Source organism: Quercus robur, chromosome 2 (genome assembly GCF_932294415.1).
Source record: "Quercus robur chromosome 2, dhQueRobu3.1, whole genome shotgun sequence".
In the NCBI taxonomy this organism is placed as follows: domain Eukaryota; kingdom Viridiplantae; phylum Streptophyta; class Magnoliopsida; order Fagales; family Fagaceae; genus Quercus; species Quercus robur.
In genome coordinates, this window is record NC_065535.1 from 74,618,181 (window position 1) to 74,644,628 (window position 26,448).

General features: G+C 35.1%; 1 protein-coding gene and 1 pseudogene across 1 annotated transcript; both read left to right on the top strand.

Annotated features, from left to right (window-relative positions):
* The first annotated feature begins 10,634 nt into the window (after positions 1-10,634).
* On the top strand, positions 10,635-14,037 carry LOC126715006 (uncharacterized). Its single transcript, XM_050415432.1, has one exon. The coding sequence runs from the start codon at positions 10,736-10,738 to the stop codon at positions 13,391-13,393; it is 2,658 nt and encodes an 885-aa protein (XP_050271389.1). The 5' UTR covers positions 10,635-10,735; the 3' UTR covers positions 13,394-14,037.
* Positions 14,038-14,891: 854 nt separating this feature from the next.
* LOC126715007 (aminoaldehyde dehydrogenase 2, peroxisomal-like) lies at positions 14,892-22,915 on the top strand (annotated as a pseudogene).
* The last annotated feature ends 3,533 nt before the right edge of the window (positions 22,916-26,448 follow it).

Consider the following 26,448-nt stretch of genomic DNA (forward strand, 5'->3'; position numbering starts at 1 on the left):
ATGATGGGCCACGTTACTTGTTCACTATTCCATTAAAAAACTCACACCTGTTTAAAATTGTCAAGTCAATTTACAAAAATATATATATTTAAACATAAACTAATTTTCTTGTTATATTAATTCAGCAATTTTAAAAAAGTGAGAGTCTTTTAGTGGAATGGTGGACAAGTGACGTTGTCCACTATGAAAAAAAAAAAAAAAAATCCCCCAACATATATAGTGATTATAATAGAAGTGACTGCACTTATCTTGATTATACTTTTTTTTTCCATGTAAATCCCATATTTTACACAAAATAATAATAAAAAATAGAGAGAATTTTCTTTCATTCTCAAGGAATACCCACTTTTTCTTTCTTTTTTTCCCAAACAAAGAATGCATCTCTGGAAGAAACTTACAGCACTACAACTGAGGTTCATGATTTGATATTATTAACTGATGTCCCACCCAATGTGCAATATAATTTGAAATATTTTATAAGAAATTATCTTATAAGCTTATAGCTTATATATAATATTCAAGGATCAAATTCAATTATATTACATATGATAACGAGAGAGAAAGTGCAAATTGTTAGAAGTCTAAAATTGTAGAAAAAAATCTAAAAAAATACTTAGAAAAACTGAATGAGGTAAAGCATAAAAAAGATGTATTAGTAGTAAAGTTAAATAAAGACCATAATAAGTTGGCTGAAAATTATACATGTTATAAGAATGATTCTCTTGTGGGCAAGATTAATGGCTCGAGAGTGGACTAAGCTAGCTTAGGTATTTGAGAGCATTTCCATTAGGTTAGTTAAATGTTAGTTTAGCTAGGAAATATAACTAAATTCCGGAAAAGGACCATACATCAGCCTCCATAAACTAGCTTTGAGAAATAACATATTTACAATACATCAATTGAGGTTACTATTCATCAACAATTGATTTTTATATTAATTTCTATCCCTCTTTGACATTAACGATTTTTATATTGATTTATACCTCTCTCTCTCTCTCTCTCTCTCTCTTATAGGTTTGACGAGTTTGATGCTTTGGAAAAAGAAAGACACAACTGATTTTTTTGACAAATTTTTATATTTTTCATGAAACGGGTATTAAAACTTGTCTAAAATAGTCTATTAATAAATACTATAAAAGTACCCATTAACTGGTCATTAATATATATATATATATATATATATATATAAAGTTCAAGTTACACTTGGTGTAACTCTAAATAATGTTACACTAATCAATATTTTTTAATTGTATGTAAATTTTGATAAATCGACCGTTGGATTACATTATCTTTATATATTCTTTATGCTTGCGAAATTTCAAAGTAATGAAAGATCAATAATGATGTCATCTATCAACTATATAAATTCAAGTTCTTTTTGTTTAAAATAATGCATGAAAGATGAGTTTATGGATCGAATGGTAAATAACATCCGATTGGTATGAAAATTGGCATGCATATTTAGAATATATAGAACATATAATTCAACGGTGGAATTGAATTTTCAAAATATAAATTTATTAACTAGTTATTGGGTAGTGTAATATCGTTTAGAGTTACACCAGATGTAATTTAAACTCATCCCTATATGTGTGTGTGTGGGGAGGGGGGGGGGGGGGGATTTTTTAATAGTATGTTGTAAGACTACATCTTTTTACCCAAATAAGCCATGGTCTAGATATGGGGGGAAATTGAGTTTTAACCACGGAAATCTATTAGAAGGGTGCTTAAAAGATGATGATAAATGCAGTGGGGCCGTGACTAGCTAAGGATTGGTGTTGATCAATGAGATACCAATCGAAATTGTGGGTTGACCTAGGGAAATAGTAATGTTATCTTTAGCTTCATCATATTCTTCAGTTTTATTCTAAGCATTCCATTTAAATTGAGGTAGAGTAGAGTAAAATTGCCATAAAATTAGTTAATTTTCAACCAACTCTACTCTACTCTCCTCCACTCCTCCTCTTCCCCCTCAATCCAAATAGGCAATGAAGATAGATGATTTTGCTATCTACTATCTAGGTAGATAATGATCTGTTGGTAGACTTCTAATTAGCTACCTTAGGATTTGATACAAAACCTTGATGAGCCTCCAACAAATTTATATACTTGATTTTTTTTTTTTTAATACCAGTTACGGCTTGCATGTGCTTGCCGTGCAATAAGAGTAATGATTAAGGTCAATTCTAAATTTTATTTATATCACAAAATGAAGATATAAATCATTTGATTTTTAAAGTACATAGAGATTTACACTAATCAATAGAGACATTAATTTTAAGAATTTTGATAATTATGTTATAAAAAGTTAATCTCATTCGTACAAGAATTTTGATCACGCACAAAGTTAGGGAAGCTATTTAACATATAAATATCTATTTTACTATAATAGTTTTTTAGTATTTATTTGCTAAAGGCAATATATCCACTCAATAAAGACTTCTAAGAATAATAACGAATATCATCATCTTCTAACAAAAAGCAATTGAGTTTTACTAAGAAAAAAAAAAGGATAATAAAAGGCATGTGTCATCGAATTTTCCATTAGATAATATATAAGTCTCAAAAATTTAAACCTAGAAAATCAATGGTTCTTTAGATAACAAATAAAACACCTTATATTATCATTCCAACTTTACAAGCATTATTGCCATATCTAAAACTCAAAATACATGAAGAAATTTTTTGGGATATTAAAATTTAGTGGGAGTATTTTAGACATTATACAATAAAATATTTTAAGAATCATAAACTTTCATTAGGGTTTAACTAAGAGAATCACAATATAATATATTTGCTCTTTTTCAAAATATTAAGGGAAAATTTGCTTGATCTTAAAGTTAAAGGGAGAATTGTAAACTACCCCAAACATAAAGGATGAAAAGTTTTTTTATCATAAGTTTTATTTATTTATTTTTGTGTAAAACTATGTGTTTTTACTTAAAATGGTGCATAAAGGAAAAAAATACAAAAAGTCCATCCAAAAAAATTGTATGTGAAACAATAAATTTCGGCTTAACAACGTTGACTAAACCAATAAAAAATTTCTAGAAACACAACCAAATGGCACAATATTTTCATAATATCTTTATAATTTTGTAATATTTTGTTTTGACTTATAAAGAATTGATAGCTCAGCAATTTTGAAAATATTTTGACAAAAACAAGATGTCTTAAGATTTTCACAAAAGAAATGTTATGTTCACGACATTTTCATAACAAATTATAAGTAGTAAGTTGTTATTGGTGAGCAAAACAGTACTTTCATTAGCAAGTTTAAATTAAAACCAATAACAATTTACCACTTATGGTTTGTTATGAAAGTGTTGTGAAAAATGTTGTGAGTGTAGTACTTTTTTTTCCACAATAACTTTACTTTTAGTAATGGTTGGTTCCAATATGATATTTTATTATTTTATTTTGACCTATAAGAAATTAACACTTTTTTCTCAAAAAAAAAAAAAAAGAAATTAACACCTCAACAATTGTGAAAATATTGTGCCAATTTGTTGTGTTAATATTTTATTATTTTGTGAAACATTGCGAATTGAACAAACCAAAGATAATGTAGCAAAACTATTGTAACTTTACGCTTTAAAAAAAAAAAAAAAAAAAAGTTGCCAATGAAACAAAGCAAGTTGAACAAACCAAAAATACTGTAGGTTCAAGCCATTCACTCTTTTATATATAGAAAATATAATAAAATAAAATAAAAAACCAATTGGTGTACTTGAGAAGAAAAAAAATTCATCTCACCAGATTGACCAAATGCCTTGAATAAGTATAAAAGGTTTTTTAATAACATTAGAATGAGTTCAAGAACTTGACTAAACCAAAACACATAAGGAGCTACTGTCTCTTTTTATATAGTTAATAGAAACTTTTTGGAGAATCCATCCAAAGGAGTTCTATTGAATATAAATATAAAAACTAGCAAAGGAAACATCACGAAATGCATATAAGGAGCTACATTGTCTGTAATTTCTTTCAGTCACACCTGCACCTGCAGTAGTTCATCCAAAATTTTTGCTTTTTTGGCTAAAGCACGGCGTTGCTATTGCCTTTCACATAAGGAGCTAACTCTTTTTTTCTTTTTCTTTTCAAGGGCATAAGGAGCTACTTGATGATATTGTTTTGGGGGAATATCTATAGCAGTTTGACTTTGAAGCATATTAATTACATTTAGGAGAAAGAATACTTTGACTTTGGGACATTCTCATTACATTAAGGGAAAATAATAGTTTATGGAGGATTATAGTGTTATTTAAAGATGGAAAGTTACTAGATAATAAATCTTACTGTTGGTGCAAACACAATATCTGAGACAATTCATGTTAGCCCATTAATCATCACAATTAAAAAGAATAAAATAGTCTCTCTCCTTTTCAATGTAGGATTAAACATTTTCACAACTTCTCATCGTCCATATTCACTCTTACATCTTTACATTTATATTGTAACATTTATTCATTTTAATTATTTAATATTAAAATGCCCCAACACTTACATCTCACTCAAAAAAAAAAAAAAAAAAAAAAACTCTTACTTTTATTACTATTAATTAAGAGTAATATTACAGACACAAACTATTTTACGACATTTTTATAAACTGCTGATGCGGTTTTAGTATTTTCTAAATAGTTATTGTAAGTAAAATGTGATGTTAGTAATGGGTCCATATTAAAACTAGTAAGAATTTGCAACATCAGCAGTTTGTAAAAATATTATAAAATAGTTTGTGTCTTTAATATTATTCTTTAATTAATATTCGACTAAGGTATTTGATGTAAGTTACTATTTGTGAAGTACCTGTTTTGACATGATATATGTCAACGTCTTTTGGGCCAAGCATGCAACTTTTGTCAATGTTTCATTTACTCAGCAGTTTTCGCCCTCATATAAGTTGTATGATATGATAAAACATATACGTTTTATGATTTTAGCAATACTCACATACTAAACTGTTTTTCATTTTGGAGTCCTACCTGGGTTATTCTGATTTTTGACTTGAATCATGACATTTTTCGAATTAGTTTGGTAACCTAGACTTGTTTTAAACACATGTGCTAGCAACACATTATATGTTTTGTTTTAGTTCAGAAATATTCATTTGTAGTTTAAACTTGGTTAGCTGTGGAGATTGATGCTATTTGTGGCTATTCATGGGGTAATAATATATGATCACCTATTAGTCACCAGTGTAATTAGACCGTGCCAACAGGGGTTTAAATAAGTTGGCAATATCTGCTCATGGAGAAAGCATCTTATACATCAGATGTATATAAGAATTTTGCTCACTCACGGGATTGTACATTCAATCCGCCGGCCACATGGCCACATGTTAACCATGTTCCATTTGATTTTATGCATACATATGTATATTTATAATTTACTCTATTTGTTATCTGTAGAATATTTTGTTAGACTATATTTCTAACTAGTCTTCTTCTTCTTTTTTTTTTTTTTTTTTTTTTCTTTTTTTGGAGAAAGTTCTAACTAGTCATTTGAGAGAAATAAATTTGTTTGTTATTACCTTATATGATTTACCTTATTGGTATGGTATCTATCCACATTTTCTTTGATGGAATATACATAGCTTGGGCCTTTCCTATTTGACACTATGCATTGTTACTAATTCAGCTTTTGAGCTCAACCTTAAGGGTCCGTTTGGTTGGAAAAGTGAAAAAGTGGGAGGATAGAAAATATTTAGTTTTCCCTCTTGTGTGTTTGGTTGGAGGGATGAAAAAGTGGGAAAGTAAAAAACTCTTTTGTTTGGTTGAAAAGAAAAGTGAGAGGATAGAAAATGTAATTTATATAAATTGACTATTATACCCTTGTTACATAATAAGTAAGAAATAGATTTATTTGTACTTATTAAATAATATAAAATTTACTAATTGTAGGGACACAAAATCTTTAACGGCCCAACAACGATGTTGGGCTCGCGCACGGAAAGTCCCTCACAATAATATTTGTAGAGAGTGGGCTTGAAAGGCCAGCGTTGGATCTCAAGGCGACATTTCGGGCCGGACTATAGGTGAACCAATATGAGAAAGAGCTTTGGGCTGGGTATTCAGGCCCTTCAATCTTGTATATAGGAGGATTTGGCTCCTCGGATCATGTCCGAGGAGCGATGGTGCTGTCCCCGGTTACCCGTCGGAGGGTTTTTTTATGTGGTGTCCAGCGTATATCATCCAGGCATTCTCTTTCATCAAGTCTTTCTCCAGAAGCTAGATGGGAGAGAGCCCCCCCCTCTTTTTTAGTCACATAACATTCTCTTTTATACTAGCTTACGTTCGTTGTCCTTCGTCCACGTGTAGGGTCGATCTTTCCAGGACAGATATCCGTCCCATCAGTCTAATCCCAAAATTGCTGGAGATGATCCATAAAGCCTAAGATCCCGGCTCTGTTAGGGGCAGTGTCATGTCAGGGAAGGGTATTAAAGACAACTTCCCCAGGATATTTTCTGATCTTTCTAGCTTACTCGTGTTCCATTTCTATCCATGAGGTTTTGGGCCTGCCGAGGACGAAACCGTCCTCGGATGTGTCGTCGGGCCACTTTTTATGTTTCCTAGTTTCGAGCTTGGGCCTGGCCTCCTTCAGTTTAGGACCGGTGGGCTTCCCATAAGCGTGTGGACCGGACCCATAAACTATTGGACCCCACACTAATAATTATATTTTTCAATGAGAAGTATTACGTCTACAACATTTTTCGCAATACTTTCACAATAAATTATATGTGGTAAGTTATTTCTGATTTTAATTTGAACACATCACTTAAATATTTTTTTCATCCATATTAGTTAGTAACAACCCACCACTTAAAAATTATTGTAAAAATATTGTAGTAGCATTTCTCAATTTCTTATTCTTTATTTTCTTTTTTCCTTATCTTTTTTTTTTCATACGCTCCTTTTCTTTTCTTTTTTCTTTTTCCTCTTTTTTTCTCCTCCACACCTTTCCCTTGTTTCTATCTTCACTTTTCTTTTCTTTTTTTCTTTTTCCTCTTTTTTTCTCCTCCACACCTTTCCCTTGTTTCTATCTTCACTTTTCTTTTTTTCTTTTTATCTTCACTTGTTTGGAGCTTTATCCTCTTATCTTCACTTTTCTTTTTTCTTTTCTTCTCCTTTTCTTCTCTAGCACTTCGTCTGGAGCTCTATCTTCAATCTTCACTTTTCTTTTTTCTTTTCTTCTCTAGCACTACGTCTACTCCATAGCATTCAAGAAGCACCACTACATGTCCTCTTCCTATTGAGGCTCAGATGGGTCAGTTTTGCTCTTCTTCTTTTTTTCTTTTTTGATTAGTTTTAAAATTTTGATTTGAGTTTGTATTTTGATTGAGAGCTCCATCAATTTTGTGCTTCACCATCGTGCTCTCTGTTTTTTTTTTTTTTACTTGATTCTAGAGGGCATTATGGTAAAAGTGCCGGGAGAGCATTTTCTCTTCAGGCTTTTCCTCCCGATTTGGGAGGAAAAAATTTGTGGGCCCAAGAGAGAAAATTTTCTCCTGGATTTTCCTTCCTCTCTATTTTCTCTCATTTGCCAAACAGTGGAAAACACTGTTTTCCACTCTATTTTCCTCCCTATGTTTTCCATCCTTCCTAAATTCACCCCAATCAAACACAGTGTAAGTTTAAGCGTTTGTTTGAGATCAGCTTATTTTGCTGAAATTGAAAACTTTTTGTTAAAAATACTATAAATAAAGATAAAAATTAACTGAAATAGTATAGTGAAACTCATGAATAGTACCAAAAAGTGCAGTGGGATCTATGAATAGTAGTAAAAATAAGCTGAATAGTAAAATAAATTGACAAAATTAATCATGCCAAATGGACACTAAGTGAGTGTTTGAATCAGCGTTTGTGGATCCACATTCACTTTTTCTTTTCTTTTTTTAGCACATGAACAGTAAAATCACATGAATTTACTGTGCAGGAGACAAAATGTGATTCACGCACTGTTCATGCATTGTTTATACACTGTTCACGGGTCCTACAACACTATTTACACATTTAAAAATTATTTTACTATATTGTTTTCAGTTTTTAGTTTTTAGTTTCAGCAAAAATAAGTTGTATCCAAACGGATCTTAAGTCCAAAGAACGGGCTCTATCAAAATTCCAAAGTCTTCCCCTATACTTCTAGTGAATGATGGCTTTTCCTATGTCCCATATTTCATCTTATACCCTGACCCATTTAATATTTGAAATTATTTCTTTTTAATTATTAAATATAATTAAAAATAATAATATTTAGTGTACAAAATTCCTATTTTTAGGATGTCTACCATCTTTTATTTTGTTTTTAAAATGATTTATTTATTACTTTCTTGACTAATCTCACTTATTTTTTGGAAAAAGAAGTTGTTTCATTTTGTTTTACGGTAGATTCCCGAAATTCTACTTGTAAATTCATGGAATTCCTTGTAGATTCAAGGGTTTTTTTTTTTTTTTTTTTTTTTTTCCTTGAAACAAACATATTTTGTTTTTGTGACTTTAAACCTATGTTAGTTGGTATCATAACCTTGTTCTTACCTTGGTTTGGTGGCTAATGAACATTCTAGTAGTTGTTCCGTGATTGATAGGTTGAAGTACAAGTTATTATAGGGGAAAACATTTCTTCAACTTCAACAGTAGCAAGTATTATGTGAACTATAGCAAGCAATCACTACGATTCTTACTAGAAAACCCTCCCATGGCAACACCAGTTAGCCTATTTAAGGGCGCATTGTTAAGTTTAATAAAATTTCATTTTTTTTAATGGAATAATGTGTAAGTTGGATTTCATTGATTGAATATTTGATTTGGAGGAATATTTCATTAAGAGATATATGTCTAATGAGTTGGACATTAATGTATCCGAATATGAGATAGTAGAGTGTGTCAAGGTAAGCATCAAATTCGTTCTTGACAAATAATGAAAAAAAAAATTGTTGGTTGATTTTTTTTCACAATTATTATGACATAATACATTATACAATGGTTGATTATAGATTATATAAATTCAGATGAAAGAGGATTTTGTCAAAAAAATCATGACCCATCGACATAATCAAGATTATTATCCGATGAATTATTATAATCAGTATCAAGTTCAAGCTTCATCTATCTTTCCTTAAACCCTCCACAATGAAAAAAGATGAATGGGATAGACCTATGGGCATTACAAATCTAAGCCCATGATTCACCTTTGGGCCTGTAATTTAGACTACAACATGACCCATTGAACAAGTCTAGAAACCTCACCCAAAAAAAAAAAAAAAAGGTTACAGAAGCCTGTTTCTCCAAAGAAATGGGAAGTCTAGGCTAATGAAGCAAAGACTAGTCAGAGCTGTCTCCCATAATCAACGCCCAAATAATAAGGCGCAGTCTCAGTCCAGATTCCAGAAAACATTGACTATGAAGCTTCTTCATAGGACTCAAAAAATTTTATAAAAAAAAAAAAAAAAAAAAAAAAATCAAGAGCTCATTCATTTTTAATAAATTTAAGTAGTTAATACCAATTAAGTCTAAGACTTTTTAAAACTGACAAATTTAGTTGTTAAAAATTAAAACTAGCTTAGTCAATCTCTAAATAGTTAGTTATTTTTTCTTAATTATTTTAGGAACCAAATTAATTAATTTAAAAAAGTCTTAATCTATTGGTATTTGTCCTTGGAAGATGTAAATGGAATTTACCTTCTTTTTTTTTTTTTTTTTTTTCACTCATCCAACGGCCAAGATCACCCCATTAGTCACCTGGTCGTTGGTCCGACCCCTTTGATTAACTCAACTGCTCCTCTTAAAGCTCCAGAGACCCGGCTCTATCAAAAATTCCAAAGTCTTCCCCTGTCCCTCTAGAGAGTGACGGCTATGCCTATGCTCTCTATGCTGTATATCTTTTCTTTTTCTTTTTTTTTTTTTTTTCTTTTTCTTTTTCTGTCCCATACTTCATCTTATGTTTTTTTTTTTTTTTTAATTTAATATAGGGTTTTTTTTTTTTTTTAATTTGAAAATTTTCATTTTGATCCATTAAATTTAATTAAAGGTAATATTTAGTGTACAATATTCCTATTTTTGCAATGTCTATCAACTGATTTTAAAAAAAAAAAATTATGTTCTATAACTTTCTTGACTAATTTTGCCTTTCTTTTTTCTAAGCAAAAGACTAATTTCAATTTGTTTTAATTAAAAGATAGAAAGACCAATCTCAATGTTAAGTGCCAACAAAACATCATCAATTCTTTCTTAGTCTCTTCAATCATTTGTTAACAAACCATGTTTAAAAATTAATAACATATATTAATATATATAAAAATATATATTTTTTTAAAAAAATCAATTATTTTTTCCTTTTCTATAAAAAAAATATTTTCTAAAATTACTTTCTAAGAAATACCTTGAAATTATCAGTTAAAAAAATCCAAATTTTTTTTTTTTCGTTTTCTCCTATATCTTAATTGCTAAAATATAAAAGTGCTATCAGTTAAAAAAATCCATTTTTTTTTTTTTTTCGTTTTCTCCCATATCTTAATTGCTAAAATATAAAAGTGCTAACGCCTAACGGTATGAAAAAAAAAAAACAGAATGAGATTAAAAAAAAATGAAGATTTTCAAACTCGACCAAAATAAAAACAAAAAATGTACACATATTTCTTAACTCAGCACCTTAATTCAGATCTCTCTCGAGTCTTAACACCCAATGACCCAAACTTGATAGACCCAAAGCAAAACACAACACAACTCCAAACTCCACCATGGCCGATCACCAACACCATCTCATCCAAAATCACCACCACCATCACCGTCCTAACCGTATCTCCCTCCCCCAACGCACCACCACCACCACCGCCGCCGCCGGCAATCCCAACACACCCAACACTTCAAGACTCTACCCTGTCTACCCATTCACTCCATCATCTTCATCTTCAACCCCATCAAAACACCGCCTCTCCTCTCTCCCTTCCTTCACCTCCAATTCCAAACCCACCACAAAATCTTCCCTTTCCTTTCTCTTCCTCCTCCTCCTCTTCTCCCTCCGCTCCCTCTATTCCCTCCTCCCTTTCCTCCGCTCCTCCCCTCCTTCTTTCTCTCTCTTCCCTTTCTCTTTCCTCGTCTCCCTCCTCTCTTTCCTCCTCACCCTCGCTTTCTCTCTCCTCCCATCCACTCCTTCCTCTCTCAAAAACCCATTTCACCCAAAACCCCAAAACCAAATCTTTCTCTCTCTTTCCTCCATTTCCCAATCTCAGCTCAGAGCTTTGTTCTTCAAGTCCATTCTTTTGGCCGTGGTTTTTCTTCTCCGATTCCAAGCGCTTCGATATTGCGGCACTGCCGCATTGATTCTAGCTGAATTGTCTGGCAATGTGACTGCCCGTTTCGCTTTCGAATCGAGGGATCAGAATTTCGGTGGTGGGTTTGGTCAGAATCGGATTTCTAAGGTTCGTGGATTCTTGGCTTTGTTTTTCGGGTTGTTTTTGTTGGCTGTGAGTTGGGATCGGATTGAATGTTTTCCATTGTCTGCTTATTCTGTTGAAAAATTTGGTGTTTCGGTGTTTCCTAGAGACAATTGTGTGAGGTTTTGGCCTATGTTGTTACCGTTTGTTTCTGGGTTTTTGGGTTGCTATGATCGTGTTTCGATGAATTCCGGGATAATTAGGCAACTGGGTCAGAAAAGGGTTAGGCTGATTTCATTGTTTTTCACTACAATTGTGCTTTTTGTGCCTGCTGTTATTAGCGTAGTTGTGTTCGAAGCTGAGGGAGATAGTGTTTCCTTTGGGAATTTGATTTGGCCTTTGGCAAACACTGTAGTTTTTGGTGTGCTTTTGAGTGAGAATTATAGTGATGAGAAGTTGGCAAGTTCTAAGGATTTTCGGAGAGAGTTTTTGGTTACATTTCTGTGCACTCTTGTTTTAGAGCTGTTTTATTTTGCTGAGCTTTCGCTTTGGGGATTGTTGCTTTGTGGTTTGTTGCTCTATGTAGCTGTTAGGGAGTTGGATCCTGTTTATTTGAATTATCTTGAATTGGGGATGGAGTCGCCAGAGTCCTTTTCTACCTCGATTATGAAGCCTATACGGCATATTTTGAGTGAGAGGAAGTCACGGAAGATTGCACTTTTCCTTTTGATCAACACAGGGTACATGGTTGTGGAATTCGTTGCCGGGTTCATGAGCAATAGTCTTGGGTTGATATCTGATGCATGTCACATGTTGTTTGATTGTGCTGCTCTGGCAATTGGGCTATATGCTTCATATATTTCACGTTTGCCTGCAAACAATCAGTATAACTATGGACGTGGGAGATTTGAGGTTCTTTCGGGATATGTTAATGCTGTTTTCCTGGTTCTGGTTGGAGCACTAATAGTTCTAGAGTCGTTTGAGAGGATTTTGGATCCTCAGGAGATATCAACTAATAGTCTGTTAACTGTATCAATTGGAGGGCTTGTGGTAAATGTGGTTGGTTTGATTTTCTTTCATGAGGAGCACCATCATGCCCATGGTGGATGCTCACAATCTCATCCTCACTCCCATTCCCACTCCCACACCCACCATCATGATCAACATTCTCATGACCATACTGGACATCATCATGAAGATCATGGAAATCATCATGAATGTATCACTGTTTCCCATGAATGCCATGAAAAATCATGCTCTGACCATGGTGACCATCATGAACACCACAGCTGTAATACTCATGGCGGTGCTGACAGTTGTAAAGACCACATTAATGGGGGACACGATCACCACCATGACCAAGCTCACCAGCATGATCAACATGACCATACTCACCATCATGACCACCATCACCATCAAGCTGATGATGACCATGTCCCTGATGTCCACCATCGTCATCATCACTCTGATGGCCATAATGTGGCAGACTCTCATGGTCAAGGAGCAGGTTCCCAAGCTCATGCCAACTCAACAAAACTTTCATCTGGTAGAGATCAACCACAAAAACACCACCATCATCATATTGACCACAACATGGAAGGAATATTCCTGCATGTTCTAGCAGACACCATGGGAAGTGTTGGAGTTGTTATATCAACCCTTTTAATTAAGTACAAGGGATGGCTCGTTGCTGATCCTGCATGCTCAATATTTATTTCAGTCTTGATTGTAGCTTCAGTTATTCCATTACTCAGAAACTCTGCAGAAGTTTTGCTCCAAAGAGTTCCTAGAATGCATGAGCAGGAGCTGAAAGAAGCTCTAAATGATGTTATGAAGATAAGGGGAATATGTGGTATACAGAATTTTCATGTGTGGAGCTTTACAAACACAGATGTTGTGGGGACACTAAATCTTCACATCTCAGCAGAAACTGACAAGGCTTCTACAAAGGCACATGTTTCTCGGATATTAAATGATGCGGGAATCAAGGATTTGACGTTGCAGGTGGAATGTGTTGGATAATCAGTGTGGTAACTTTTGACCTAGTTTTCGTCATTTGTCGAGAGCATTATACAAGTAGCCCATTTCTTGAGAAGTGAATGTGATCAACATCCTACAAAGATGCTGTTGGCTTGTAGAGAAGTGTGGATCCTCAGTGATGCCCTTAATCTTGGTTCTTGGAAAATAATATATATATTCCAAGGAGTTGAGACAAAATGGCCTGGGTTTTGTAAGCATTATCAACAGATTCATGATGGCTGCTTATAAGATCAGCATGCTTCTTTCCAACAACTCATTAAGGATGATGGATTTTGTATTTTATCAGTTGGTGACATTCTAACAGTCTACAAGTTTTGCTTATATGATAATGCGGTCGTGAAATTCTGCACACATGTAAAGAAATAAGCAAAGGCTGCTGGATTACTTGGGTATTCAACTTTTTTGCTAGAATAGGTATACTTATCTGGTTCATGTCCATGGGCCATTGGATCTTACTGTTCTACTGATGTTGTAATTGTGAGACACCTGTTTTCTTGCATTACTTGTTCTTGAAACACCGTGAGGTGGAATATATCATTGAACAATTTTGATTATACATGGTGGATAATCATTCTATATCAGTTGTATAACATTTATCTTGATAGTACTCACTACATTTTTTGACATTTCTTCTTCTTTCTCCATCCATATCAAAATTAGGCATTGAGGAGAAAAATTTTGTCCTGCCAAGATATTCTGAATAAATTAAAACAAATACATATAGCATACTTGAGATCCGAAATGAAGGCTATGATTGTGAACATCTGAGTAAGACTAATTTAGAATGAATTATAACTTGTAATATTATATTGCTGCCTTGCAATTTTGCAGCCCTTGCTTCAGGTTTTGCAGAGAATGTATGAGACTGAAATTTTATGGCAAGTGAGGCCTATCAACTCTTTTTTTTATGATTTTTATTTTCCGCACCCATGACATAATTTTATATTTTGCTTAGTCTGGGTTCCACCAGGTCGCACCCCATTAAGCAGTTTGGTTAGATCAAACATGTTCTCATATGTTGTACTTTCGATTTTCCAATTGAAATCAATCATATCGTTAATACAATGTGATTTTTTTCAACGGAAATTAAATTTTATTGGTCAATACAATCAATAGTTGAAATCAATTGGGACGGTTACCACTTTTAAGAAATTGTACTTAAATTTTATCTTCTTGAGAAAAAAGAATCCTTTTCTTGGGCTTACTTGGAAGTTGGGTCTGAATTTGGGCAGTACGTGGTTTGGCTGGGCTGGGCTTCATATCTACATCTAATTGCCTAACTTTTTAGTTTTTAGTTTTTACCGCCATAACCAAAAGCATGTAAGACGTGAACATATCTTAACATTATTACAAAAAAGTATCAACATTTCATACAGTGGCATTTGGAGTTTCCTTTGATGAAATAAAGTAAGTTATGGTCCCCTCGTTTTAACTTTTAAGAACTCAAAATATGACAACAACCCACAATAATAATGAACTCTCGTTGCTTATTAGACTATTAGTTAGTCCCTGTGACACCAACAAAAAAAAACATGCATAGTAAGTCCACTTGCTGAGTTCTTGTGTAGCTTGCCATCATGGCCATCCAAATCCCTTCACGCCAGCTCTTCATCGATGGTGAATGGAGAGAAACTGTTCTCAAAAAACGGATTCCGATCATTAACCCTGCCACAGAAGAGATTGTTGGTTTGTGCTAATTCTTTTCTTAGTTTTCTCTTTTGTAATTCATTCATTTTTTTTTTTTTTTTTTTTTTTTTTTTTTTTTTTGTTGAACAGATTTTTCCACTGATCTTTTTTCTTCTTACTGTTAAGTCTGTAAGGCATGTTAATGTTCTGTTGCCTCATTACTTTGCAAATGAGATTGAGTCTTTATTGTGAAAGATGTAATGATCACATGTACCATGGATAAACTTCTAGTAAACTTTTACTTGAAACAGAAAAGTGTGTACTTGAGCTTATTGTGTGTTTCTTCAAACCACATGAATATTTTTGCTAGAAGATCTTTCTTAATGCATGACCATGAATAGTGAAATCAGATTAATTTCTTAGTTCTTTTTTTATTTCAATCATCTAATATTGTGTTTTCATTAGGGGATATACCGGCAGCCACTGCTGAAGATGTGGAGATTGCAGTGGATGCCGCCCGCAGGGCTTTCTCTAGGAATGGAGGGAAAGATTGGGCTTCTACTTCTGGGGCTTTTCGTGCCAAGTTTCTTCGTGCTATTGCTTCCACGGTATTTGATAGCTATTGTTTTCCATATGGAAAAACATGGCCTTTCTTCTGGAAATTCCTTTTACCATTATAGTTGCACAATCATCTTTGTCAGATGAAATTGGACAGGATTGAAGCCAACTTGTGTTGTTCAAGAGTCTCATGTTTTGCATAAATTGTGACAACTGACATTGTTACATAGGTCCTCCACTTTACCACTTAAATTATTCCTTTGATTACTGTCTAATTAGTTATAATCTGGGAATTTTCTATATGTTAAAGGTTTTGCAAACCTCTCTGTTGAGTCCCTATATTATATGCTGCAATGAAAATGAAAATTGAATTCAAATTTCTCTTCAACATGTCATGTACATGTACATATACTTATAATCCTAACTTTGGTAAACAGGGTTGGTGTGTATGATTGTATGTTGTTGGCAAACCTCTTAGAAGTCACACAGGTTCATATTTTCCACATGATCATTTACAAATCTGGTTTGCATGGGAAGTGTAGGGATCAACCCATTGCCACAAACAAGGCAAAAGTTAGGAGCTTGAGAAATCTCCTTTTTCTTTCAAGTTTGAAAAGCTATGGATAGATTCAGGCCAAAAGAAACTACAAATATATATGCTGTTTCCGACTTCTGTATGGTTGCAGTGCTATTGATACTTCAGTCCCATTACAGAAGTTCAGAAAGATGTTTGAGTTTTGAAATTCCTTTTCTCTTTCTTATAGATTTCATGACTTCCTCTCTCCTTTGGATACAGGTATTGGAGAGGAAGTCTGAACTTGCACTACTAGAACTTGTTGATACTGGGAAGCCCTTAGTTGAAACAGCATCTGATATGGTATATCAATAAGAATGATCTTGGGCCAAGCTTTATGTGCCTTTTTTCTTTCTCCCTTTAATTGGCTACTTCATGTCATTCAGGATGGTGTTGCTTCGTGTTTCAATTACTATGCAGAACTGGCAGAAGCTTTAGATGCGAAGCAGAAAGCTCCTATCTCCATACCAGTGCAATCGTTCAAAAGTTATGTCCTTAAGGAGCCCATTGGTGTCATTGCACTAATTACTCCTTGGTATATGTTATTATGTTATCCTTGTTCCTCTATATAGGTTCCTTTTTGATACCTTCTTATGCTACAATTGAACTTAAATATATTAATTAAGAAACGAGGGGGAAAAAAGAAGGAAAAACAAGAAAAGAAAAGAAAAACTGGTATTAATATTCAATTGCATTCCATTATTGTTTCATATAAAATTCTGGACCAAGACTAATTACTAAAGCTATTATGATTTGTTTCTCCTTTACATACAATGAATTGGGTTGAACTGTTACTGTTGTGTCCTCATTATGGTTCACTTATCTGCCAAGTTTTTGTAGTGTTAATTAGACAATAAATTTTCAATGGTGAAAATTACATATGCAGCCATTTACCTTTGTGGATTTGTCATTTTGCATCCTCTCAAATTATGTAGTGATATTAAGTAACTAATAATATAATATAAAATCAGTTAGTGATCTTCTATGCATGTGTGTGTAGGTGGGTGGGTGTGCTAACAGAGGATTTTTGCCCACAAGTAATTATTATCCAATCCTTCCTATATTATGTAAAAATAATTTGGCAAGTAAGGTTTATGTGTATATTGTGAGCTTTCTTGTTTGTATGATAATAGGTGCATGAACACTTTTAATATTTTTACACAAGAAGCATTTAGTTCCAGTACTCCACTAATATGACTATCAATAGGCAATAGTATTTTAAAGAGGAAATTACGATTTACATCCCCTGGTTTGACTTTATCAAAATTTAGCACACAAAATTTCATTGACCCCCCTAAGATTTGAATAGAATTGAAATAAATAGTGCTCCATCCAAGAACCCCTTAAAGATTTCATTTTAATCCAAACTTTAAGTAGTCAAAATATAACAAGAAGGTTTCGTGGAACTAAATTTTTATAGGGCCAAACCATGAGGGGGTAAGTTGTAATTGAAAGTTTATTAACAAAATTCAAAATCTGTTAATTGGACAAACGCTAACTATTTCATTTTAATCCAAAGTTTAGGGGGTCAAATGTAGCAATGAAAAGTTTGAGAACTAAATTGTGATAGAACCAAACTACAGGGGAGGTAAATTGTATTTTTTTTCCCTATTTTAAAAGTAATAATATCTCTGATACTTCTTACGCTAGTCATTAACCATCCAGCTCAACACTTTTTATCTATTCACTGGTAATTTTAACCCTAATTGAACTCTGACATGGCATATGCCTTTCCAGTCCAAGTACTTCATAATTTCTGTATAATGATGAATTTTTGTGATGATTTTTATTTTGATAACCTTCATGGATCCCCATGAAAAGATATTGACTTTTATGAACTACGGCTGATTTTTATTTTTTGTGTTGAAGGAACTACCCCCTTTTGATGGCTGCTTGGAAGATTGCTCCTGCACTGGCTGCTGGCTGTACTGCTATACTGAAGCCATCTGAATTGGCATCTGTGTGAGAAAATTATCTTGTGTTTTCATAAATCTTGCTTCTGTGACCTCTTTTTGTCTACTGACCCAAAAACCAAAAAATACTTTTTTCTTGTTCCTCCTAATTTTATTTGCAGGACTTGTTTGGAGTTGGCTGAAATTTGCAGACAAGTAGATATTCCTCCCGGTGTCCTTAACATAGTGACTGGGTTAGGATCAGAAGCTGGTGCCCCGCTGGCATCTCATCCTCATGTAGACAAGGTCCTGCTGTCACATAGTCATTTCATCTATTCCAAACTTAATGAAATCTTACCATTGCACACCCCAATTTGTAGCACCTTTTATTTTGTATTTCTACCAAAATTGTGATATTAAGTTACATTAATTCTTAAACAGATAGCATTCACAGGAAGTACAGCAACAGGTATCAAGGTCATGACTGCTGCAGCTCAAACGGTTAAGGTATTTTTTATAAATTTTGTTAAAAAGTTATGTTCATTCTCTTGCAGTTTTGCTTATGTTATTTTATGTTGGTTGAGTGGCAGCCTATTTCATTAGAGCTCGGTGGAAAGAGTCCAATTATTGTGTTTGAGGATGGAGACCTTAACAATGGTTAGTGAGCTAATAAAAATTCTGACCATTTATACTTATTTATAAGATTTGAGAAAGTTCTTAGCATATAGCAACGCATTTGATATTTTGAGCTCTAAAGTGTTGTTGCCCAAGCATACTGCCATCATGAAATTGCAGCATTTTCTGATGTTGATATTTGCCTATATATATATATACCCTTTCTGTCACTTGAACAGCTGCAGAGTGGACTATTTACGGCTGCTTTAAGACAAATGGTCAAATCTGCAGTGCGACATCACGTCTCATTGTTCATGTGAGTATGAGAAGCTGACTCTATAATTTTATATATATATATATATATATACTTCCCTTCTATCAAAGACCATTTACCAATTATTTAAAATTTGAAGCACAAGATAAGATTCACTGACAAAGGTCATGCTTACCTAACTTGGAAGTTTTGAGTTACTTGGAGTGTGGAATTCGAGACTAGGCATAAAAAATTGAAAAGTCTCAAAAGTAGAACATATGCTGATTTTTCCAATCTTTCATGTCTGTCAAATGTCGTATTTTTAAAATTAATGAATGAAATCCATTTAATAAATTATAGGAATGGTAATTTAACTAATTTTGAGAGGAGCACCACAAACATGTACCTATCCGAGTCTTCAAGAACCCTTTTTTTCTTTTGCTGAATTAGTCTTCAAGTACTTTGGTACTCGAAAATGTAAAATAGAATTACTTCTCATAGAGTTTAAGTGGGCCTATATTGCATATATAAGTTTTAGATGATTATATTGCCTTATGTTCTCTGGCTTAAGGTCTTTGGATGCTATTGACTAATCAGATTGACATGTGCCTGTGCTGTGGCCTGGGATGGTATGTGGATTATGGAACTGGTTTCCTAGAGATAAAATTCTATATATACTTTTAGTGTTCAAGGGATAGTAACTCATATCACAGGAGGAAACTTTGTGCAGACACAACTTATTAGGAGTATGGGCTTACAGTCTACACCTTAAAGTACTTATTTTGGTCTGAAAAGGCACCTGTTTTGACACCAAACCATGAACAAATTTGCCTATGGCCTCTGGGCACATCAGAACTGCATGAGTTCACTAGGGTAGAGCACGGTCCAAAGTTGGAAGAGATTATGGTCGTGGACTTCTAAAAATAATAAGAATAATTATTATTATTATTATTTGGCATATCCAAGAATGTATATGTATTGCTCATGGTGGTCTAGAAGAATCTTTCCTGGAAGAATCATGGTTATGGTGTATAACTGTAAAAAGTATGGACAATCACATAGTGTTTTGAATCTCTTTTAGGTGGTAAGTTGTCTAGGATTTAGCTATACTTCAAGGGAGCTAGGCCTCCAAGAAAGAGGGGGAAACTAGAGAATTTGATGGTAGAAGCATAGAATCAACTAGCTGATTTCAACAACCTAACCAACTAATGACAGCTCACTAATTAACTGCCAACTAATCTAACTAATCACTGAGTTATACACCACATGCTTAAATACAGTAGGTCACATGCCTATTTACAATCAGCACATGCCAGATCAATAAGGCTGATTCTCCCAGCTTGGCAACTACTGCACTCACTTCACTGATGCACACTACTTCACTGATGTACCTAGGCTAGGCTGTTGCATAACTGACTTGTTGGCATACTAACACTGCTCTGCTGCAATCAGCAATACTCCTGCTATATTAACTTGGCTACTGCAGTACATATTAGCATACAACACAGCATCAACACACTTTCTAAAGCAACACATAGCCAAGGCAGATATGGTTTTAACTTATTGGATTATGTTGCATTAGTTTACATCCTCTAGGGTGGACTCATGCATGTGGCTATTCTCTTGTAAAGAATTCCTGTTATTTATTTACTGATTATCTAACAGGATTTATGCCTGGCACATGCTTGCGCATTTTTCAAATCTAGCCACTGGAAAACGGCTGGCTATATTCATAAGTCAGGTCTAAGTATTTTCTGATATGTTTGCAAAGATATTAATCTGGGTTGATATTCGTCTTTCTTGCCCCTTTCCAGGAGTAAAATTGCCTCTCCTCATAATGGTTTTTGCATATTAGTGGAGTAAAAAAGGAAAAAATGGATATTTTCTTTTAGTTGCCTTTCTCAAGTTCTTCCTTGGTAAGTATCAATAATTTAAATAACCTTCCAACATGTCAGGAAAGCATTGCAGCAGATTTCCTAGTAAAACTTATTGATTGGAGTTAGAACATCAAAATTTCTGATCCCCTGGAAGATGGTTGCAGGCTTGGTGCTATTATCAGTAAAGGGCAGGTATGAGTGCCTTTTTTTTTGGGGGGGTGGGGGGAGTTTAGTCACTCTTTTACATTTAAAACATATTAGGTGAAAAGAACATTAAACCAAATTCTGCAATTTGGCTTCATGTCTATGCCCCAACCTGACCCTGTGGCCCACACAGGCAGATAGTTGGCACCCTTGTACTCCTGTACAACATCAATCTGCATTTGTATTCAAATTGATAGCTCATGGGTTTTTCATTTGAAGCACTGGTCATAATTCTTGTTTAACTCATGTAAGGATTCTTGTCACTTGAACAAACTTAACTAACTATTGAAAGTAATAGACTGTGGAGCCTCACATTCACAGCTCGTCTTTGCCTACAAAGACACCACATCACTTCATAAACACTCCAAAAAGGTCATATCTAAATTAGCACAGTTACTAAGAAATGAACTCTCTCATCTCTCTTTCTCAAACATTCTCGAAAATGAAATTTGTTCTCCATTTTTCTTTAGTACGAGAAGGTAATGAATTTCATTTCAACTGCTAAAAACGAAGGTGCAACCATTCTCTATGGAGGTGGCCACCCTCAGGTAAGAACATTTTCTTTTGTCAATTGTCAATATATGGACTATGCTGTCATCTCATTTGTGTTTTTAATTGAATTTTATGGGGGAAAATGACAGCATTTGAGGAAAGGATTTTTCATTGAACCAACCATCATAACAGATGTTAGCACCTCCATGCAAATTTGGAGGGAGGAGGTGTTTGGTCCTGTTTTATGTGTTAAAACATTTTCTACTGAACATGAAGCCATTGCACTAGCAAATGACACCGAGTGAGTCACTAGTTACCTTCACAGATTTGTCCCAATATTTTGAATTTTGCTTCACAGCCAACAGTTTGGTAATGTCAAAAAAAAAAACAGTTTGGTAATGTCTCTGCTCTTGATCTTTCACAGTTATGGTTTAGGTGCTGCTGTAATTTCAAAAGATCTGGAAAGGTGTGAGCGCTTGACCAAGGTAAGAACATTGGAGTTTCTTAATGCTGCTTGTCCATATATAGATGGAGCATAGATTCTGTTAACTAACCAGGAAAGCAAAAGTACTTTGATTATTTTCTACTGATTTTAATTTTCTTTCTCAAGCTTTGAATGGAGTGGTGCATTTTTTTCCCTCCATAATAAGAATAACAAACTCACGAGAAGGTGAAAGTAGAGTTTGCTGCTGTAACCCTTGTATACATATGACACGGAGAAAGCTTTCTTCATATAGCATCTCAAGATGAAGCAAATCTACGTCATGTGATTATCAAAAAAAAAAATCTGCATCGTGTGTCTCATAAATAACTATGTTTCATTCTATGTCCTACAGGCTCTTCAGGCAGGGACTGTGTGGATTAACTGCTCACAGCCCTGCTTTGATCAAACCGCATGGGGAGGCAACAAGCATAGTGGTATTGGGCGTGAATTAGGAGAATGGTATGACAAGGATTATCATTTTTAATTTTTTATTAGTAATCTAGATGATACTAATTAAAATTATTCTTCTATCACCTTTACTGCATTTACAGGGGTCTGGACAGCTACTTGAGTATAAAGCAAGTTACACATTACATTTCTAATGAGCCATGGGGGTGGTATTCTCCTCCTTAAAGTAGTGAAGAACTTGAAAGAAGCCAAAAGCAAAACTAGTGTAAGGAAAAAAAAAAAAAGGATGTGCTCTACAAATGAAGCGCATTTTATAACTTGTTAGGAAAAAGTTATGAGTTTTGTCTACATTGTTAACGTATATTATGTTATGGGCTTTAGGCCCAGCTAGGTTACTTGTATACACACCTGTACTTATACTACACTTTACTTGTACCGCACACATATGCCTCCTATATAAAGGCACTGATGTATATTATTTGATTTGTGAAATACAATATAATGATTCAGTATTTCTAACATGGTATCAGAGCCACTACTCTGACCTTTTTCTTAGCAGTCTTGTCTTTATTAGTGTGACTTCATTTTCAACAACGCTTCCGCCATCACAACAGCCGTCGTAGCCTCTCGCCGTTGAACCTCCGACGTCATCCAGTTGTCGTCCTTGGGTTCCAGACTTGCAGCCGTCGTCGTTAAGGAGTTTCACACTACACAGACCACTACCCTTTGCATTACTGCTGCAAATATTGCTCCGATTATGTTTGTGAAGGTACCATTGAGATCGTCTTGCGCCGATCTACACACACGTGGAAGCCTCGACACCATCGAAGACTGCACAAGCCTCCACGCGCCTCCACGTGCCATTCAAAGTTTCTGTTCCGCTAATCACACGCCCACACGCTCCCACGCACTGCAACTTTAGGTCACGCGCCGCCCACGTGCCCTCACGCGCCTCCACGCACTCTCACGTGCCTCCACGCACCTCAACCACTCTCGTTGACGTTAGCCCTCGTTGCGCCATTGCTGACGTCACTTTCTTGCGTCAGCCGCTAACGTCATCTTTTGACACTGGGGGTTTGAACGATGACTTTTCAAGTTTGATCGTTGACTTTGACCGGGCCGTTGACCGTTGACTTTTCTCCAGGGTTGACTTTTGCAATCCAGATTCTCGTTACCCAGTTTTTCGTGTAGATTTCATTTTTGCAGACTGTTTTTGCATATTATCTCTAAATGGATAAAAAGGACATTTATCTTCCTCGCCCCATCAATACTATATTGGAGGGGAATAAGAATTACTTATGTTGGTTTCAAGTAATGCGCAGTTTTCTTAAAGTTCGCATGCTCTGGCATTATTATACTGGTGCAATCACTATTCCTATCAAGGGAGCAAGTGAAGAAGATGTTGCCTTTCTTGGTCGCATGATTGAATGGGATAGTCACAACCACATGATCCTCACATGGATTCGAAACACTTCCATTCCCTCCATTTCCAATTTGTTGGGCAGCTTTGATGATGCAAAATCTGCATGGGATATGTTGGCCAAAAGATACTCCACTACTCACGGATCTATGAAATATCAGTTAGTGGTTGAATTGCATCAACTCAAGCAAGAACCAGGGTAATCCATCAATGACTATTATGATCAGTTTCGCTTCATTTGGGACCAAATTAACCTTTCTGATCCAACTTGGGCATGCTCAAAGGATGCTCAGCAATATGCTTCCATTAGAGATGAATTTCACCTCTATGAATTCCTGATGTCACTTCACAAGGACTTTGAGCCCATTCGAGGTCAGCTTCTGAATCGCAGTCCTGCTCCCTCTCTTGATACTTTTGTGAACGAGTTGGTTAGAGAAAAAACTCGTCTTGCAACCCTTCAAGCCCAGAATAAGCTCAATTTTTTTGGCTATTACTCCTTTTACTCCACTCATAGAGCAACCTCAGCAATCAGGTGATTCCTCTAGCTCTAGCAATCGTCACAAGTAGACCAACAAAAAGTTCTGCAACTATTGCAAGCGTCTTGGCCACACCATTGAGACTTGTTACCATCACAACAAATCTACTATTGTTGTTGCTAATACTGAGCCTACTCCGCCAATGGCTTCCATTTCAACTAAGTCCCAATCTTCTGGATCCACTATCAACTTCTCCCCCACTGAACTACAGGAGATCATAGCTTAGGCTGTTTGTATGGCTGGTAATGCATCTCTTTCCACTACCCTATCAGTTCTACCCGGTAAGTCTCAAACTTGGCTTTTTGATTCTGCCTGCTGCAATCACATGACACCTTACTCGTCCTTATTCTCCAAACTTAACCTTGCACCACATCCTCTAAGTATTCATATAGCTGATGGTTCCACCATGCATGGGAATAGTCTAGGTTTTGTTTCAACCTCCAACCTCTCTGTTCCTGGAGTCTTCCATGTACCTAACCTATCCTATAATTTGTGCTCTGTGGTACAATTAGCTGAATTAGGTTATCGCCTTATTTTTAACTATTCTGGGTGTATTGTGCAAAATCCGAGGACGGGGTAGAAGCTTGGGACCGGTCCTAGAGTTGAGCGTATGTTTCCCGTGGACAATCTTCATCTTCCACCTGTTGCTCCTGTTTCTGTTGTTGCTACAGCTGCTGCAGTTTCTTCCTTACCTTCTCTCGCACTTTGGCATTCTCGTCTTGGTCATGCACCATCTTCTCGGGTATAACAGTTAGCGTCTAAGGGTCTGTTGGGTTCTGTGTCCAAAAACAATTTTGATTGTACTTCATGTCAGTTAGGAAAACAGCTAGTTTTGCCTTTTAATAACAGTGAATCCATTTCTAATAGTATTTTTGAGTTAATTCATTCTGATGTTTGGGGACCTTCTCCTGTTGCTAGTATTGTCAGATCTCGATATTTTGTTGTTTTTATTGATGATTATTCTCGTTATAGTTGGATCTTTCCTATGAAATCTTGTTCTGAAATTTTACCAATATACAGCAACTTTGCAAAAATGGTTGAAACACAATTCTCCAAACGTAACAAAACTTTTCGATCTGATAATGCTGTTGAATATACTCAATATGCATTTCAAGCTCTGTTACATTCCTATGGCACTGTACATCATCTAACTTGCCCAGATACCTCTCAGCAAAATGGTTGAGCCGAAAGAAAACTTCGTCATATTCTTGACACTGTTCGTGCTCTTCTTCTTTCTGCCAAAGTTCCTGCCCCATTTTGGGATGAAGCTGCTGTTCATGCAATTAATCGCATTCCAAGCGCTGTCATCCATAATCAGACTCCGTATGAGCGTCTCTTTGGGTCACCCCCTAACTATCATCACCTTCACTCCTTTGGATCTGCTTGTTTCGTTCTTTTTCAGCCTCATGAGCACAACAAACTTGAGCCTCGATCTAGACTTTGTTGTTTCCTTGGTTATGGCGAAACTCAAAAAGGGTATAGGTGTTATGATCCTGTCTCTCATCGTCTTCGTGTTTCTCGTAATGTTGTCTTTTGGGAACACTGATTATTTGTTGAACTCTCTCACTTTCGTTCTTCCCTGACTAACTCCTCTATTTTAGAAATCTTTCCAGATGAGTCTCTTGTTCCTTCTACAAATACTTTTGATCCTCCTTTGGACTTCTCTCCAGATATTTTTGATGCTTCTCCGATACAGGTTGAAGATGAACAGGTTGATGACGAGCTACCTCACCTTGAGCCTGGGTCCCCTACTCCTGCTCCGCCTGAAAATCCTCTACAAGACATTACATCTCGTCACTCAACCCGGGTAAGATCCATTCCTACACATTTACTTGACTATCATTGTTACATTGCCCTTGCTACACTTCACGAGCCTCAAACCTATCGTGAGGCCTTCACTGACCCTTTATGATAGATTGCAATGAAAGAGGAACTTGATGCATTATAACCAAAAACCATACTTGGGATCTGGTTACTCTCCTTCCTAGATAGTCTGTGGTTGGTTGTAAGTGGATCTATAAGATCAAGACTCGCTCTGATGGGTCCATTGAGCGCTACAAGGCTCGTCTTGTTGCAAAAGGTTTCACATAGGAGTATG

Coding starts and splice junctions, on each gene's coding strand:
- LOC126715006 (XM_050415432.1), top strand. CDS start 10,736: ATGGCCGATCACCAACACCATCTCATCCAAAATCACCACCACCATCAC.